Here is a 20338-nt window from a genome sequence, read left to right on the forward strand (position 1 = left end):
GATGCGGTCCAGGAACAAGGATGGTGGGCCAATTTAGACCCAAAATTTATCTGCACTTCCAAGAGGAAAGCATTGAAGATACTTTTGTTGTTGACCCCATTCGAAGGTGAGAATCTCAGAAAGTTTGAGAAAAGGTTGAATGTGCCATGTAACTTTGATCTCTTAACAAAAAAGATGAAGTTATTTCTCTGCTGGTCTTTTGAGAACTTTCAAGTGTGGTATGGACTGGAATATTTGGTGAACTGTGTCGTTATCAAGTGATGTATGATTCATAGCAGATAAACGTCACCCAAGTATGTTGGACTGATTAGATGTCTACGCGATGTCTATTATGGGGTTTACAGGAGTAATAAGCTGTGACATCTACAGTCTTGCTTTAGGGTTATCTGTTTCAGTTATTCTCGTTAGACTTGAAAATGTTCATCAAAATTGCGGGGGAAATATCCATGGATGGTCAGCTGATCATCCGTGATGCTTCACACAAACCATATTTTCCTTACGCTTCAGGACTTTTTAAGGCCTGTTTATGATGTGTAGGTATATGCCCACAAATCGGCTTTCAGGTTGATATTGGGATGCAACTATTGTATCCCCCGGTCCTGGAGAGAGTCAAGTTTAACCCTTGTCAACCATTTGAGGATAATTTTGACTAACCTTTTTTTTTGTTTTTTTAGATATATGATGATACATTTGAATAACAAATCCCAAAAAGATTAGGAATTGCAAGATCCAATGTTTTTGTGATCCTTCCTTCTTCCCTGCGGTGCAGTGCAGCCGAATTAACTCCAACTCAAGATAGGACCCATCGTTTGTTCAAGTTTGTGTTGGTATAAAATAATCTTATTTCCTGCCTTATTGGCTTAGATTGAAAGCTGGAGAACTCCCTGTCAAAAGTTGATTTTGGAGAAATGTTTGCTGCAGAGTAATCTCGTGGCGTTCAGATTGTCAATTCGCACCTGAACTTGATCAGGCCGGTTCTTTTTTGCCTATGAGGCAAAATTGTGTGCGGAGAAATTATTCTCGTACTGCGTGCATCATATGGTTGCGTCACCAATCATAGCCGCTTATTTCTATAGGTTTCAAACGTTCGTTTCATTATACTGCTATAGAAACGAGTGGCTGTGATTAGCAATGTGCACAGCCATATGATGCATAGAGAATAATTTCTTCAATGGGTGTGTATTGGTATTTTCTCTATTTTGACAAATGAAAGAATATTTTATTTTAAAAAGTGCTAATTCTAGCTAATTGCATAAATTGGAGTCTTTCCATAGGAAACTAAAGGCCTTACCTGGAGTCCTCTGGTTCGAAGGGCTGAGCTAGCAAAAATTGTTAGGGAAGGTTTTTATGCCACAGAAACAGTGCTACAGTTTAGCATGCAAGGAAAACTAGAAACAGCTGAGTTTGGTTCTAATGGGAATGGAGGGAAGGAATTACAGTGTAACTGTAAGGATGTTTGCTAATAAAATTTCTTCCAAATTTTCCATACAAAGTTTTTGTTAGAAATTTAAATTATGGATGCAAATTCTTGTAACAACATGAACAATTAAAAATAAATAAATAAATAAGAATAACTTGATGAAGAAAAACTTGGCTACGGTGGCATGCGGATTATGTTGTCTTTAAAGTTAGATTTCAGATTCTTGAGAATCAATGATTCGGTGCGAAGATTTCCAATGCATCTATCCTATAAGATTTAACCATATTAGCAGGTTTGTGAGGATACACTCTCAAATATAAAGATTTGATTGAATTGCTTTTAGTTGTCTCTTACTTTAAGAATGAATATATAGTGGTATTTTGTGGAAAAAAGAAGAGAAAAATAGAGCCCTTTTGCAGAGAAGAGAAACAGAAATAGAAAGGAATTTTTCAGAACGAACTAGAGAGAAATTTGTGTGTCGGAATGAGATAAGAAATTATGTATTAATAAAAAGTTTTTAGTGATGTTGACCGGTCAAAACTAGCGGCCATTTAAACAAGGGACAGTAAAAAGTCCAACGGGCAAAGACATGAAACAGCTCTTTTTTTTATAAGAAAAGAAAAGGATAGGCAGTCATAAAAGGTGTTTGAAATATTCTGAAATACCAAAATAACAAAAAAAAAAAAAAAAAAAAGCCAACAGTTTTATCAATATTCTTCCGAGTGGAGAATGGCATCACTGACTGGTTTCATCCACAATCTCAACAGATGCTGGTTGATCTTGGATATGAACAGTAATGTCCCTCTCAGTTGTTCCTTCCGCTTGACCAGAGTTTCCACACATGCGGTCCGAAGGGCTTGATGGGCTCCGCTGTTCCGCATCATCATTATGACATCCTGCATTACCTTCATCAGTCAACCTTAAGACACTTTGTTCACTCTTCCTGATGGCAAAAGATGAGCAAATTCCATACAACTTTGAAATGCTCACAAGCCTTCCTGATATCGAAGTTCCATCAATTCTTGCGCCATAAAAGTGCCAACGATCGTAGACGAAGCAAACCATGGAGATTGCTAAAGCTGCTGTGGAAAGAATTCCAGCAGTGAGGAAAAGACCCCAGAAGTCATCAAGTGAAAGGATTTCTGAAGTGGCCATGCTACTATCATTAGGACAAAAAGTCCTGTTCCTGTAAAGCATCTGTTCGATGTCACCAGTCATCTTTAAAATTGCTATTGATATATCAGGGACCAGGGGTGATCCCTTAGGAAAGACCTGTACAAACGAACAACAAGAAAGATGAAGTAAGAATTCATAACTTGGGGTTCACATCCATGAATGCAGAAAGAGGCGAGTCTTAAGAAGTCTTACAAAACCAAACCCATCAGTTCTGTAAACTGGTCCGGCCCTAACGTATTTGTGACATAGTTTGGAGAGGAAGACTTCAATGCAAGGGATCTCTGCAATAATGGCAGAAACACCACCTTCAGAACTTCCTTTAGATAGGGCCCCATCATACTCCTCAGTAGAATTGTAGGCCTTGAGTTTGGACTTGTGGATTTTCCATTGTCCCAGCATGGAGGAGTCCCCCATGTAGCCAATGGAACCCCCATTCCTTATTATCTCATTTACGTCGGTGACAGGAGTACTCTGTTGCACAGTAAGCACTGAGGATAAGCTTGCGGTGTAGCTCGACGTTAAAATGAACACCACAAAAACCCAAACGACGACTACAACTCTCGTGAAGTTACCAAGTAGCTTCTCTCCTGAAACCATTTACATATGACTATCATCTCAATGGCCTATCTTAAGCATAGAAAAATTTAGAAGTTGGAGGAGAATTTACTAAACTGTGTGCAAAAACCAGTGTCGAAAAGGAAAAGTAGAAGACTGTGCCAACTTGATTGCGCAGAGGCCCCTTGAACTCTTCATTGTTGCCATGTTCCAAAGCCCAGACCACAAATCCTATGAAGATGAAGAATGCTCCACTTACCAACCAAAGGCTTGTTGTCAGTGGCTTGAAGAAGAACATTGCACTCTTTCGGTCATTCTTGATCGGCACCACCATCGACATCCCCATTTCGGTGTAAGGTGCTGTAAAATCCACATACACCGATCGGTTTGTTGTGATCGTCACATCGCCCACCACTGCATCGAAATTCTGCTCTTCTTTTTTGTTGCATTGAATCAAATGGAATGCCATTATGATAAAACTATTACGAATTAGATTGTTACATAAGCTAATAAGATGAAGCACAACTTTATTCATATATATAGAAGCAAATCGAACTGACCTTAAGGTAGACCTCGTAGACAAGATCATCATAACTCCCCTTCATCCTTCCCTTAGCATCCGCATAGGGAATGTACTCATAAGGCACAGCATAAGGCAGTGACGCCATCACCATATCAAACACTTCGATGGAGAACCCACTTGCATTTCTTTTGGTGAGGGGATTCCACTCCTGATTGATGAACTCGCTGAAGCCTCCGGATTTCACCGGAATACCAATCCTTTGCTTGCTCGTCTGCCAATCCAAACCCTTCGGCTCGATCATCGTGTCTCCAGGCCACACAATGCCACTAAGACTGGCCTTAAAATCCATGCTTTTAGTGATTCCATAACCCGAAGTCCAGAATCCAATCCTTTTCCTCCTACTCCCAATCACATTGATTATCTCAAATCCCGTCAACTCAAGCTGCCCGTCTACCAAATGAAACTTCCCACTTACTCCGCTGAGCTTTGTATTTGATATCAATTCGAGAAGTTTGGGACCATTTGATGAGAATCCAAGTCTGAACCAGTCGGTTGTGGAGTTAGCCATGTTCGGCTTCTGATTGATAGAGCCTCCCATCCCAGCACTCTCTACAGCCATTGCTAGAGCCCACACAGTATCATATGCCCATAAACCAAATACACCAGGTTCTGCTGCTTTAACACTCGGGTTTTCTTGGTAGAATCTCTTCTTCCATCTTGATTTGAAATTGTCGAGCTTTTTAGACTCGTGCACATATGGGTTGATGCTCAGTACACCTTGCATGGCATCAATAGTGGAGGAATCCATTAAATTCAAGTAAGCTGTTGAGCCATAGGTCATGATCCAAGCATAGCCTTCACTCATCATATCTGCCTCTTTGGCCTTCAGAAAAAGACGGTAAGCAAGAGAGTGCGACACGTGCACGATAAAGACCCTTGTTCGCCTGGTTTTTAAGTTGAGGAGCTCTTCTTGTATCCGATCATCGGTCGCTGGAACTGAAATCATGCTGCTGTGGGGAATGTGGGCACCTATTTCTTGTAAGGCATCATTGAGGAAAGATAGGATTCCATTCCCGTAGTCAGAGTTCTCAAATATGGGAATCACTTCTCTCCATGCAAATGAGTGGATGAGTCCAGCAATGGCTGTTGCTTGAGTGGAATCATTCAATGCAGTTCGAACGAAGTACGGCGTTCGTGGGGAGGAGAGATAAGGGCATGTTGCCGAGAAAGAGATGATGGGAACCTGAGCTTTGGTCCCAAGTTCTGCCACAAACTTAGCTTGTAGAGAAGTTTGCAGACCAATGATAGCTTGCACTCGAGCGTTGTTAATTAGGTCAAGAGCTGCATTCATGAAAAGAAGGTGATCAAACAACTAATTGAAATTTAGATTTGAATTTCTTTTTTGGTTAAAATATTTGTAGAAGAAGAGAGGATGAGAGAAAAAGGTAGAGAGAAAATGGGCTTTATTATTTTTATTTTAATTTTATTCAATATATCTTAAAGTTTACTTATGCTATGCTAGTATACCGACTCCATAAATAAAAAATAATAATAACTGATATAGGATCAGACTAATAATGAAAAATGATAAAAAATCAAACTAACAATGAAAAATGATACAGAATAATGCTAACAAAAAAAAATATTGCAGGATTGCATTAATAAAAAAAATATTATAAGTTATCATGCCATCTTTAAAATCATGTGACTATCTAAAATCATATGGTCATCTAAAATAATGTTAATATTTTAAAAAATAAAGATTCTCTACCATGCTTTTATAGATCAAGGGGCCATTGGATGTGCGTTACGTCACTCCACATCTCATGGGCATCGACATGTCAGTATATCAGGACCATCAGCTTTTTTTCAAAGAATAACTGCTTATCAGCCGTTGTGGAGCACGAAACTCAGCTGACCTAGAGAACCTTTTTATGATTGTTAATTATCAGTAACATGGGAAAATTGTCAGCATACCTCTGTTTTGTGTGTCTGGCATATGAAACAGAGCGTCAAAATTTGTGGTGATTAGCAAGTGTCTATGATTTTCCTAATTTTTCTAAAGAGTATCTGTTTTGAGAAATTAAATATGATCAAGCAACCCAATTCCTGGAGGGAAAACCTGTTGAATTTTGATTCCCACTTTATATTCAGTTTACGAGGCATATAAAATCTACTTGATGAACTGTTTTTCAATGCAGTTACTGGTGCTATAACCTTGACTTCTCTTCATGACCATCGATTAAAACATTGAGCAAAGATACCGAATCTACATGCATGTATGGATAAAAGCAAACTTAATCTAGAAGGACTCTCAGGCTCAATGTTGATTACTTTAGTCACTAGAGTAAGATTAGTTAAGATTTAGGATCAAGATTTATCATTTTTTGTAAACCAAACTTTTAGAGGCCATAACTTTGACACCTGATTGAGATTATCATTTTTTGTTAAAAAAATTCATGACTTTTTGAGATTTATGATGTAATGCCTTGCCCTTCAAAAGGTGGTGCTTCTAACAATCAGGTCCAAATTTCATCATTAAGATTTTAAAATGGGACAATCAAATCAATTTTTTTTTTTTTTCAGATAAGATTTTAACCGGATGTCTAATTTGAAAAGAATCGGTAAAGCGACAGAAGACAAAATTAATGCAGAAGTCGAGACTGACCTCTTGAAATATTTTAATCTTTTTGAGTCTTTTTCTTCTAGTTGTATTTATTTTAAAAAATAAAATTCTATTAGAACTAGAAAGAGAAATCTGATTCGGATTATGTAAGGATAGACCTCACCATGATAAATAAAGACTATGTACCTCGATTTTAAATCACTGAAAGGAAAAATGATTTAAGTCCTATTTTCATAATTCTTTCATTTTTTTCTAATTTTTTTTTTGAAAGATTTTACTTAAGTGGATTGAGAAAATTATTTTCCCTCTTCTATTGGATCAAAACTAGCTATGATGAGCTAGCACGTCTACCATAATTTCCGCACAATATGTCAAGTGTCAGCATGCCACTACAAAAAGAATATGGGTATAGTTTATACAGCTTATAGACTATGCTAAGTATTTCATCTGCACATTCTTACATATTTAGCCGTCTTTCAATAATTCCATAGCAAATAGTGCTTTCAATGTGCCCCAAAATGTCTTCAAGAAGGGCCTGTTAAGTTGGGCTTTAGCTGGATTGAGACTGGGGTGTAATGTTGTATTACTCACCACTAAAGTTGCACAATATATTTTGTGAGGTCACTTCTTAGGCTCTATCACTCTGCACTTTAAACTACCTTTCAATCTAATCTGAATGCCAAAGAAGAGTGGCATCATGTGACAGTAAGGCTGCAAATGAGTTAGGTTGACCCATGATCTAACCCTAACCACAAGGTTGCAAATAGGTCAGGTTAATTCATGACCTGACTCGAACAAATCCATTTAGACCCAACCCAGGCTTGATTTAAGGACCTATAGGGTTAGGTTGGATTCTAAGTTTAGACCCATTCCATATTTCGGATCGAATTAGGGTTTATTGAGTTTTGATCCGATTAGACTCGATTTGATTGATTGTTATCTGGATCTAATTTGCATCTTCTGATTTATTATCCAATCCAACCCAAACCAAATCTGGAATACCTGTTAACATGAGGTTGGGGGGCTGGGGGAGGGGGGTGTTAAGAACTTAAGCCTATTGGTGCTCAGGGGATGAGAAGAGAAAATAATTTGGGCTTCTAATAATGAACAGGCATTTAATTCAATGGGTGTTGTTATTAAGACATGGGAGACTCAGTCAAGCTCAAGCGATAGTGATTTAGAAGGCTTTATTGCTAGAGCTGATGTTTAGATGGCTTGATGGTGATGCTGATTTAGGGATGCTAATCATCTCATCTTAGTTGAGCCTTACAATATACAAATAGATGCCATACATTTACTTATTCATGATGATCATGTATAAGGTTTATTTTTAAGTGATCCTCAAGAGATACCACGGCATTACTTTCCTAGCTCGCTACTAAAAAAAGTTATGGAAGGTGAAGGTGATGCATGCAGGTCCTGATATAATCATAAGTTTGGAGGACTTAATCCGTATTGAGGCATATAGTTTCTGTGAATATTTCATAGACTCCTCAACATTTCCCAAGAAAATATTTCTTAAAATTATATAACTTAAATAGCATTCTAGCTAAACATGCTAAAATAGGGAACCTAGATAAATTTGGTGCAAGCCTAATGAGAAAGTATAATAATTTTAATAAAAGCCATTGTAGAAGGTATTCTACAAATTATTTGATGAGGTTCTGACCTTTCTTTCTGTTAATGCATGGAATTGTTATTAAATAAAATATATGAATTAAAACTTATAACTCATTGCCATATACATAACCTGAACCTGAAATTTTTGAACTAAGATCGGGTTATGCATGCATCCAATCTAATCTTATTGGGTCAAAAATTTTGGCCATGGATCTAATTTGATCTTCTATTGGGTTGGATATGGATCTAATATTAGAATCTAAATAAGGCACTGGGTCGGATTAGGGTTACCTATGATCCAGTCCTATCTGACCTATTTACACCCCTATGTGAACAAGAGGCATACCAGCGGATGCAGCAGATACAACATCATCCCCTGAGTTCCTGCGGTGGGGGACCAATCTTGTGCTGTAGTTGGGGTGTGCCGCATAGAAGTCGTCTATTGCCATTGAGATGCAGCTCCAGCTAATGTTCCCAATCCATGAGCCCATATCCAAAATGACGCCAACATCGATGGTGGTTGGTGAGTTAGAAGTGCTGCCGCCATTAGCATTGGCCCATTCCAGTCCGTGGCTTAGTGACAAAAGAAGGACAGAAAGATGGATATAGATCCTCATCATAAGCTTCAGAGCTCAAAAGAGGAGCTGGGAACTAATGCAGGTTTATGAGATTATAGGAGCAGTTCCCCTAGCATTTAAAACCAAGCCCCAAAGTTACCCTCTAATACCAACCCTAGGCGTCAACTATTGATTCCAGGACAATGACAGCATCCCAGATTACTGGAAGATCCCAGGGTTTCATATGATCAAATGGTATACTTTGAAGTTTGAACAAGTGTGAAGGCAAGTCGTTCGAGGAAAGAACTAAGACTGGCAGGTCCAATCTACAGATCAACACGGTTAAAAGCAGACTTGGGGTACAAACTGTCCTTTAGTCTCATTGGACTCTCACAATGTACCAACCATCCCTTTCTAGTCATAATCCAAAACTCCTCGGAAATTGCAAGCTGAGAGCTACTAGGAGAGGGGTTGTATCTGTTGCATGAAAGGATGATTTCCCTTCATGCGAATCCACCATTTAATTGCCCAATGATCGCTTCCAGATCCTTGAAGGCGGATGAATGAAGGTGCGCCGACTTCTTTGGATACGTTTCGTTTGTGATCCATGGTTGACATCGCGCAACCAAAAAAATAATAAAAAAAAACTCAGTCATTTGTTAAGATACAACCTGAATCCGATCACCTACTGCCACTGAAGATAAGAAAAGATTGCATGCCAACTAATAATGCTTCTAGGCTTTAGATCCCACCAGTTTGACTGCATATTATCAAAGAAATTCGTTGATGTATTAGGATATCATGATCATTAGCCAAAAAAAAAATAGAGGATAAATGCTCTCTCCAATAATATATATATATATATAGTCAGATTAGAATCATGTCGATTGTATTTGGACTCAGATCTGATTAGATTAAAATTTTATTATAGGAATCATATATCAATGATTCAAGCAGTTGAATATAATTTATTATCTAAAAATTACTTGTACATAAAAAATTGAATGATTTAGAGATCCCTAACCTATGCATCAAGTAATTAAAAATTGAACAGTTTAAAAATATTAAATTAAATATATTTTTTGATTACTTGATTCATAGGTTAGAAATTTTCAAATTATATGATTTTTGGTATGAAAATAGTTCTGAGATAGTAGATCACATTCAACGATTTGGATCATCGAAGTAGGACCTACATTCTCCAATTTTGATCTAACCAGATCTGAGTCCAAAACTGATAAATTTTATCCATATATATATATATATATATATATATATATATATATATATATATATATATATATGATGAAATCATGGGGGTTAACCATCCATGTGTTTATTAATTGTTAGGGTTTACATGCATAAGATTGTTACATGTTAGTTTGAAATATGCGTAGCTGTCTATGCTACGGGTGAAGAACCCCTTTTTTTTTTTTTTCTACCAAAAAAAAAAAAAGAACCCTCTTTTTTCCTACCAAAAAAAAAAACTCTTCAGGTATTCACAGAAGCGACGAGAGAAGACGCCCACCAGGGGGAGGGTGATGACTTGCATTGGGGCCTCATTTTCCAAGGCTGAGATGGACCGTTTGATTCTACAATATTCCCCCAGAATTTCATGGTTGGAGGAGAATGGCAGCGCTTGAGAGGACGCGGTGAACCATAGGATTCTAGAATGAAACGGTCATGACGATAGCGCCTTGCGAGGGACTTGCACCCTCACACTTTTTGCGGTGGCAAGAAGTCTAGAAGCATGAAACGGTACTGTTGCATGATTTTTCCTAATGAATTTGCTTCCCTTCTATCCAGAGACTCCAACAAACTAGCGGGTCAAAATCCCTTCCAAGCGTTAGACAGTGATTGAAGCATTGGACCATTCAAAAATCTGTCCCAAATGACCGTTGAAAGGCCATTCGTAGGGCATAATTGGTTGGACGAAATTTAAGAATGAGAACGGATGATTCTCATTCTCACCATTTGATTTAAGAAGTTTCACTTCTATTCCGATTGCAGAGAAAAATATAAATTTTTTAATTTTTTAAACTTCATCCATACTTTCTTCTAATATTCAAATTCATTCTAATTTTAATTTCCACCACTGTCAAACGCATCCCTGATGAAAAGATGGTTCAGTATCTCTGCTTCCTTTCTACATAGCACAAAGGTCGAAAATTCAGTTAATAAAAATGTTAAATTTGCGCTGCCTCTTCGAGTAATAAATTGATTATATTGCATTAAGCCACTTGACCTTACAAATTAGACCCTAGAATTGTTCTTTAATTCAAGATGATCAGTTTAATATGAAGGCAACCCCATTTTCTTTTAAATAATAAGAGTCAGCACCCGAGATTCCGTGCAGCTTCCATGAGAAATCGACATGCGGAGTGCAGGGGGACATGGCTACACGTTCTTCCATGCAGCATCTACGAAGGATTTCCTTGCTTGGAGGCTGTTGGGGGATACCGGCCATTCCCGCTCATGATGGCTCATGGTCGGACATACCCGACCGACCATCCGACCGACCGACCGATCGATCGACCGATCATTCGATCGACCGATCGACCGACGGACCGACCGACCGGACGCCATCACCGGCCAATTAACGGCCCTTTACCGACTGAGGATATGTCGATCGGGCAGATCTTTCCCACTCTCCCGACCGACAGAACCGGGGAGTCCGATGGCCGACTCTCGCAACATGCCCGGCTGATTATCAGAGGGGCCCGAATCTTCGCCCGACGCCACACAAATGGCCACCGACCTAGGATCGGTCGACTCCTCCGATCGCCGTACAGCTGTCAGAGACTGTCAGCCCCGACAGCGACATGCGGCACTGCCACCTAAGGGCATTATCCTGCCTAGGGCATTGTCAACCTTAGTGATTTGACAGTCCCACGGCGATGTGACATTTTCACGGTGACTCTGACAGTCTACAGTGAGTTGACAATTCCTCAATTGTCCGCGCCATTAATGACGGCGCCATACCACGCTCCACTATATATATATCGGGGGAGGCAACAGTGCAGAGGCCCCCAAAAAAAAGCAACAGGCTTGCTCCCTCTAACTCTCTCTTTCTCTCTCTCGATTGCGCTCTCTGTCTTCATTTCACTGTTGCCCAGTCACCCCTCTGACTTGACCGTCGGAGGGTCCCCGCCGGAGTCACCACCGGTCTGTGTAGACTTCCTTTTTTGCAAGCGCTCGTTCCCGACGACCAGGTGACGAGGGGGTTGGTAGCAACAGATTGGCGCGCCAGGTAGGGGCCAGGCCTAGTAGATACTAATGACAAAGACAAGAACCCAACGATCGAGGGTCACAAGGTCGGCGAGGCGCTCTTCCCACCGGGAAGAGGCCTCTCCGTCACCCTCTGCGGCGGAGCCCAGCTCTCCGCACCCCGCGGTGACCACGGAGGCGCAGATCGCGGCAATCGTACGGCAGATAACCGTGCTGACGGACGCGGTCAAGAGCCTCCAGCAACAACCGACGGCACGTCCGATGCCCTCCAGGAGCAGCCGCCGACGCCCGCATCGATCTCCGTCGTCTCCGTGCGAGCGCCTGCTGCAGCGCTCCCACGGAGAGGAGGAGGGGCGGCCACGGCGCGATGCCCATCAGTCCCAGCAGCTCTCTCCTTCCCTGCTGGAACGAGCGAGGAAGGAGAAGCGACCGCGGACGCCGTCCGCCTCCCTCTCGGAATCTTCCGGAGACTCCACTCCTGGGGTCTCCCAGCACCGACGGACGGACGACTACGAACGCAGGTTCGAGGAAATCGACCGTCGGCTTGCGCAGTTGCAGGTGGACGGGCAGAAGTCTTCGAACGACGTCGACTTTCAGACCGCCCAACCTCTCTCCCGACTCATTCTCGACGAACCGATCCCCGGTCGGTTCAAGATGCCGCACGTGGAGCCCTACGACGGCTCCACCGACCCAATCGACCACCTGAAGAGCTATAAAGCTCTCATGACGATTCAGGGGGCAACCGACGCTCTCTTTTGCATCGGCTTCCCCGCCACACTCCGCAAGGCTGCCAGGGCCTGGTACTCCGATCTTCGATCGGGAAGTATCCACTCCTTCGGGCAGCTCGAGCACTCTTTCGTGGCTCACTTCAGCACCAGCCGGAAGCCACCGCGAACGTCGGATAGCCTTTTCTCCCTCAAACAGAGAGAAAACGAGACGCTCCGATACTTCATGGCGCGATTCAATACGGCCACGCTTGAGGTTCGGGACCCCAACGAAGATATGGCTATCTCAGCCATGAAACGGGGGCTGAGGGCGTCCCGATTCACCTACTCCCTGGACAAGACCCTCCCCCATACATATGTCGAATTGCTGGAGCGCGCGTACAAGTATATGCGCGCAGACGAAGGGGCCTCCGACCGACGCTCAACCGAGTTCAAGGGTCCGAAGGAAAAACGAAGGAAGGGTCGGGACCCCGCCGAGCCCAGCAGGCCCCCGACCGATGGTCGGGTCTCGACACCACGATGGAACCAAAAGTCACCCCGGTGGCAGACTCCAAGGCCGACACACCCCAGGTATGATTCCTACACTCCTCTCTCCGTCCCCCGTGCGCAGATTTTGATGGAGATCGAGGGGAAAGAATACCTGCGACGGCCTCCGCCTCTGAAGGCAAAAGGCCTCGACCGACGGAAGTACTGCCGATTCCACCGGGGCCACGGCCACAATACCGAGCAATGCATCCAGCTTAAGGATGAGATCGAAGCTCTCATCCACCGAGGGTATCTCGGTAAATTTCGGAGGAACCCGCCGACTCAACCTGTGGCCGACCAACGACCCCAGCCGACTGAGGAAGCGACCACCAATCAACCGACGGTCGGAGTCATCAATATGATTTCCAAACGACTTGGCCCGGGGACGTCTGCTAAGGGGGAGCCCACGAAGAAGCCGCGCCCGGACGACGTGATTACTTTTACAGAAGAAGACGCTCGGGGCATCCAAACTCCCCACGACGACGCTGTTGTTGTTTCGGCAACAATAGCAAACTATGATGTAAAAAGAATTTTTGTAGATAATGGAAGTTCGACAAATATTTTGTTTTACTCGACCTTCTCCCGGATGCAACTATCAACCGACCGACTCAAGAGGGTCTCCACGCCCTTGATAGGCTTTGCCGGGGACGCCGTCGCGACGGAAGGAGAAATTACCCTGTCTCTGACGGCCGGCACTGAACCACGGCAAAGCACGGTTAATTTGACTTTCGCGGTTGTCCAAGTGCCTTCGGCCTACAACGCCATACTTGGACGACCCGGACTTAACGCCCTCAAGACAATCATCTCGATGTACCATCTCCTCGTTCGGTTTTCGACAAGGAACGGGGTCGGGGAGATGCGCGGGGACCAACAGCTCGCTCGTCGATGCTTCCAGATCTTCGCTCAGAACGATGAGTTGAGGGATTCCCTGACGATCGACAAACTGGACCAGCGGGAGGAGGAAGAACGGGGCTCGCCGACCGAGCAACTCGTATCAATCTCGATTGCGGGAGACCCCGATCGAAAGGTATGGGTCGGGTCTCAATTACCCGACCCAGAATGGCGACGATTGACAAGGCTGCTAACGGCCAACGCCGACATATTTGCTTGGTCGGCAGCAGATATGTCGGGCATCCCCCCAGAGACAATAACCCACCGACTCAACATCGACCCGACGATGAGGTCGGTGAGGCAGAAAAAAAGGTCCTTTGCTCCCGAAAGACAGAGGGCCATCGACGAAGAAGTGGACAAGCTGCTCGAGGCGGGCTTCATCAGAGAAGCCACATATCCCGATTGGCTCGCCAATGTTGTCATGGTCAAGAAAGCCAACGGAAAGTGGAGGATTTGCATCGACTATACTGACCTGAATCGGGCCTGTCCAAAAGATAGTTTTCTGCTTCCAAAGATTGATCAGCTGGTGGATGCGACGTTCGGATTTCGACTGCTCAGCTTCATGGACGCCTTTGCCAGGTACAACCAGATCCGGATGGCGCCTGAAGACGAGGAGCACACTGCCTTCGTGACCCCCAAGGGCCTCTACTGTTATCGAGTGATGCCCTTCGGGCTGAAGAATGCCGGCGCCACCTACCAACGACTTGTCAATAAGGTCTTTAAAGACCAGATCGGGCGCAACATGGAGGTATACGTAGATGACATGCTGGTGAAAAGTGCGCGGATTCCGGATCATGTTCAGGACCTCGAAGAGGCCTTCCACACTCTACGTCAACATCGAATGAAGCTGAATCCGACTAAGTGCGCTTTCGGGGTAACCTCGGGGAAGTTCTTCGGATTCTTCGTTTCTCAGAGAGGGATCGAGACCAACCCTGAGAAAATAAAGGCGATCATCGACATGCGTCATCCGAACACCAAGAAGGAGGTCCAGCAGCTGAACGAAAAAATCGTCGCTCTCAGCCGGTTTATTTCTCGATCAGCTGAAAGGTGCCTCCCATTTTTCAAAACTCTGCGGCAGGCGAAGGGTTTTTCTTGGTCGGATGAGTGCCAACGGGCCTTCGAAGATCTGAAGAAGTACTTGGCTTCCCCACCACTGCTCGTGAAGCCGCAGGTCGGGGAGACCTTGTATCTCTATTTGGCCACCTCCTCTGAGGCGGTCAGTTCGGTGCTCGTCCGAAAAAATGAGAGCCAAACCCATCAGCCCATCTACTATACCAGCAAAGTACTCCGCGGTGCCGAAGCCCGATATTCAGAGACGGAAAAGATGATTTTCGCCTTGACCGTCTCCGCGCAACGACTCCGCCCATACTTCCAAGCTCATGCCATAGTGGTTCTCACCAACCAGCCCCTGAGGGCGATCTTGCGCCGACCGGACACATCGGGATGACTGGCGAAGTGGGCGATGAAGCTCAGCGAGTTCGACATACCGTACCGACCACGGCCTGCCTTGAAGGCTCAGGTCCTGGCCGACTTCATCGTCGAGTGCCCGACCACCGACCAAGGGTCGGGAGCTGCGGACCCGGGAGGAGATGCGGTCCCTGAGCTAGACCCGGTCTCCACCTGGGTACTGCACATCGACGGAGCTTCAAACGCTCAGGGGAGCGGGGCTGGGTTCCTGCTCACCAACTCGGATGGGGTGGTCATCGAGTACGCCCTCCGATTCGACTTCAAAGCCTCCAATAACCAAGCCGAGTACGAAGCGCTCCTCGCCGGCTTGAGGATGACGAGGGAACTGGGCGTCGACAGCCTCCGGGCGTTCTCCGATTCTCAGCTGATCGTGGGGCAGGTCAAAGGTGAATTCGAGGCGCGAGATCCGACCATGGCCAAATATCTCTAGAAAGTGAAGGACCTCGTAGCGTGCCTCAGGTATTTTGAAATTTTCCACATCCCTAGGTCGGAGAACGTCCGTGCCAATACACTCTCCAGACTGGCGACTTCGGCTTTCGACTCTTTGGATCGGACGTTCGTGGAGAACCTCGAGCAGCCGAGTGTCGATCGGGTCGAAGAAATACTGCAGCTGGCAGCTGAATCAAGCTGGATGGATCCGATTGTTCGGTTCCTGACTGACGGAATCAGTCCTGAAGATCCCACGGAGGCCAAGCGGCTCCGATGGTCGGCCTCCCAATATGTGATCATGGATGGCCGACTCTACAAAAGGTCGTTCTTCCTTCCCTTGCTTAGGTGCTTGGGACCGACCGACGCAGACTATGCTCTCCGAGAAGTGCACGAAGGGATCTGCGGGAATCACTTGGGGGGCAAGTCTCTAGCCTACAAAGTCCTGCGACAGGGTTACTATTGGCCCACCATGAGGAAGGACACGGCTGAGTTGGTCCGGAGGTGCGAACCTTGCCAGAAGTACGCTAACGTGCAACACCGACCGGCCAGCCAAATCGCTCCCATTGTCGCTCCATGGCCTTTCGCTCAGTGGGGGGTCGACATTCTCGATCCTTTCCCTCCAGCATCGGGTCAAAAAAAGTTCATAGTTGTCGCCATCGACTACTTCACCAAGTGGGTGGAGGTCGAACCCCTGGCGCAGATTACGAACGAAAGATGGAGGACTCTTTTCAAAAATCCATCATCTTCAGATTCGGGTTGCCGCATACCATTATCACCGACAATGGGCGGCAATTCGACAACCAAGACTTCAGAGATTTCTGTGCAAGATTTCACATCACGCACCGACTGACTTCAGTCGGGCACCCACAGTCCAATGACGAAGTCGAGGTGACCAACCGGACCATACTACACGGGCTCAAAACCCGATTAAACGAAGCCAAGGGCCTCTGGGTCGACGAGCTAGGCTCCGTTCTGTGGGCTTACCGAACAACCCCCCGCGTACCGACAGGGGAGTCGCCTTTCGATTTGGCCTATGGAACGGAGGCGATGATCCCACTTGAGATTGGACTGCCATCTAGGCGGGTCGAGCGGTACCAAGAGCCGGACAACTCCGATTGTCGGAGGGCCGACTTAGACCTCCTCTCCGAACTGCGAAACGAGGCTCAACTTCGCATGGCTTCATACCGACAGAAGGTGGCCCGATATTACAATGCCAAAGTCAGACCAAAGATCTTCAGGCCTGGTGACTTGATCCTGAGAAGGGCGGAGGTCTCGAAGCCCCTGGACCAATGGAAGCTGGCTCCGAACTGGGAAGGGCCCTACGTGGTAGCAGACACCTATGGGCCAAGGGTTTACCGACTAGAGACTTTGGAAGGGAAACCCATTCTCCGAACATGGAACGCCGACAACCTGAAGTTGTATCACCAATGAACTTTGTACTCGTTCATTCGGAATACAAATCCAGTTTGAAATTTCTAAGTTTTAACTCTTCGACTGACGATCGACCTCACCAAGGTTGAGCACCGACGTGCCGACTCGGACTTGGTATCCACCTGAGACCGACGGCACCATCGTCGATGATACATCAGACTCTTACAAAGATCGATGGACGGGAGTCACACTCCTTCGACGATCGATGAAACATCGGACTCTTACAAAGATCGATGGACGGGAGTCACACCCCTTCGACGATCGACGAAACATCGGACTCTTACAAAGACCGATGGATGGGAGTCACACTCCCACGATGATCGACGAAACATCGGACTCATACAGGGATCGATATATCTATATTGACGGGAGTTGACACTCCTTCTACGATCGTACTTTCAGGTTAGACAATTGGCTAACCTACCGACTGAGCCCCAACCAAAGAAAGGCGGAATGCCTACCCGACCGCCCTCGCGACCTACCGACCTAGCTACGGCCGGTCGAAGGATATTCGGCTTGCCACCGTCTATCGCACGATGCGACCTCAGTCGCATCCATGACTCACCGACCGAGCTACGACCGGTCGGGAGATATTCGGTTTACCACCGTATATCATGAGGCGCAGTATGGATACCCGACACAAGGGTATCGGGATCCGACTTATCGGTGCTCCCCCGACTAAATGCGCCCGACGATATTCGACTGAACGCGTCGGAAGAGACCCGACTACCGAACCTTTATCCGGCGGTCGGTCGACTTCCGACTCAACGAACGCGCCCGACTCACGGCCGGGGGAAGGACGCCCGACTTACGACCTCGACCGTCGAAGGCCGATCCAAAGTCGGGACTTGTTCTACCTTCGTGCGGTGCGAGTTGCCGAACGTCCTAAACAACCTATACGAGTTGGCAACTTACGTGTTCAGATGCATTCTGCAACACATGAAAGAAAAAAAGACAGGCAGAAGGAAAAAAGTTTAAGTCCAAGTCTGATTTCATTCAAGGTTGAAAGAAGCTTACAAAGCCAGGCCGAAGCCCAGTTACAAGTGTTCTAAGAAGAAAAAACAAAAAGGATAAAAGACGACGGGGCCGCGGTCATCCTTCCGAGTCAATCTCCTCGACCGATGGAAGGTCGAGGATGACCGGCGTGTCCACCGCGATCGGCACTGGGTCGACGGTCGAAGCAGGATCGTCGGTCGGCAAGGCACTGGCAGTCGACGCCGGGTCACGAGTCGCAGCTGTCTCTCCTTCGGCAGCTTGTTTCTGGACGGCCTCTCCCGCCACGGCGATGCCTCCCGACGACGGGTCGGCCATCTCTTCTGTGACTTGGTCCTCGGCTCCTGGCAGGACGACACTGCTGAGGTCCAACTCCGGGTACAGGGCTTGGACCGCATCCCGATCGTCCTCGTACCCCACCCGGTACGACGCGAAGCCAGACTCCAACATTTCCTCCCGGTACTGGTCGGTGGCGCGGAAGTCGTCCACCGCCCGACTTGCCGACTCCTTCGCCGACCTTGCTTCCTCTTCCGCCCGACCGAGAGAGTCCCTTGCTGACTCTGCCTCTGCCTTCGATATGTCGGCGTCGGCCTGGGCGATTGACAAATCCTCCTCAGCTTTGGCGAGCTTCTCCAGGCTGACCCGGAGCTGCTCGCGCTCGCCCTCAAGTTCGGCGGCGATGCCGTCACGCTCGCGCCGTAGACGGTGCACGGTCCGACCCTTGCGTTTGGCTTCTTTCCAGGCCGACTTGAGCTCGGACCCGAGACGAGAGACCTCGTCCACCAGTTTCGCCTCTCGGTCGGTCGACTGCTTCAGGTGGTCGACCAGCATTGCCCGGTCAGCTTCGACTGCCGCCGCCCTGTCTTTCCAAGCCGCCCGGACGTTTCCGAACCTTCGGTACCCGGCTTCGAGTTCGGACATGGTGTAGATCAGCTGCCGACGTAAGCGTTTCGTCAGGAAAGCAAAGTAATGAAAATATTAAGGAAGGAGGAGGCGAAGCGGAACTTACCTCGACCACGGTCGGGTAGAACGAAGATAGCATCTCGGTCACTTGCCGAGACCTCAGCGCCTCCACGTCGGCTGGGAGGAAGATCCCCTGGCATAACCTCCTGGCCAGGTTGTGGTCGGCCAGCGCCGACGCACCTTTGTGGAACTGAGCGCTGGGCGGCACAGTGCGACTCCCCGACCTCGTGTCTTCCGCGGGGTCCATCGGGGCTTTCCCCCGATCGATCACCCCGACCGGTGGAATCGGCAGGGAGGGGATGCTCGAGTTTGACGCGGCACCCCCCGTTGCGGCTGCGGATGCCGTCGGTTGATGTTCGGGTTCCCGAACATCATCCGACGCCACACCTGCCGGTGAAACCGTCGATGTTCCTTCCGCCGCTTCCTCCGCCGGCCTCTCCTCCGGTTGCGCTGTCGGAGCCGCGAGTGCTATCACCGGCTCCGACTGGTCGGTCGCCGACGCCTCGACGGTCGGCACCGCTGTGGAAGGCTTCTTCGACGGACGCGAAGGTCCTGCCCCCGATGCCGGCCCCTTCCTCGCTGCGTACTGCCGGATCTCGGCGTCGGTCGGCCGCATCCTCGGAGGTGTCCCTGCGATACCGACAGAAATATTAATCTAAGAATCGGAATAAAGGCCGAATGAAAAAAGAACCGAGGGATCGGACGATACCTAGTCGGGGGACCAAGCTCAGGCCAGCGTCATAGAGAGCTTGTTCGGTAACAAGCTCCCTCTGCTTCGGGACCGATATATCCTTGAGTCGGTGGAAGTCCTCCTGGTCGTCCGCCTCCACCCGACTGTTCTCATTTGCTTCGGTTCGGGGCACGCCCCAGCGAGAAGGGAAGCCCCAGGGAGAAGAAGATGAGACGAAGAAAAACTGGTTCTTCCACCCGTGGATGGACGATGGAAGACCAGTGATGAAGGAAAGACCCTTCCGGGGGTTGAAGAGCCACCACCCTCGGGCCTTAGGGTGGGGTCGGAGCACAAAAAATGCCCGGAAGAGCGAGATGCGAGGGTTGGTCGGCAGAAGCTGACACAACAAAGCGAAGCTGATTATTAGTCGGACGGAGTTCGGCGCCAGTTGCGTCGGACAAAGTCCGTAATAATCCAGCAGATTCCGGACGAACTCCGAAATCGGAAGCCGAAGACCCGCGCGGAGATCTTCGACGTAC

At 46.9% G+C, this 20338-nt stretch overlaps 1 protein-coding gene across 1 annotated transcript; it reads right to left on the reverse strand.

Annotated features, from left to right (window-relative positions):
• Positions 1–2155: 2155 nt before the first annotated feature.
• Positions 2156–18616, reverse strand: LOC105052583 (glutamate receptor 2.1-like). The gene is made up of 8 exons (XM_073251200.1): positions 18293–18616; positions 18089–18103; positions 8739–8803; positions 8267–8493; positions 3712–5015; positions 3269–3578; positions 2789–3183; positions 2156–2692 (listed from the first exon to the last, which is right to left on the reverse strand). Exons 1-8 carry the CDS (start codon positions 18614–18616, stop codon positions 2156–2158), a joined length of 3177 nt encoding a protein of 1058 aa, XP_073107301.1.
• Between the last annotated feature and the right edge of the window lie 1722 nt (positions 18617–20338).

Source organism: Elaeis guineensis, chromosome 2 (genome assembly GCF_000442705.2).
Source record: "Elaeis guineensis isolate ETL-2024a chromosome 2, EG11, whole genome shotgun sequence".
In the NCBI taxonomy this organism is placed as follows: domain Eukaryota; kingdom Viridiplantae; phylum Streptophyta; class Magnoliopsida; order Arecales; family Arecaceae; genus Elaeis; species Elaeis guineensis.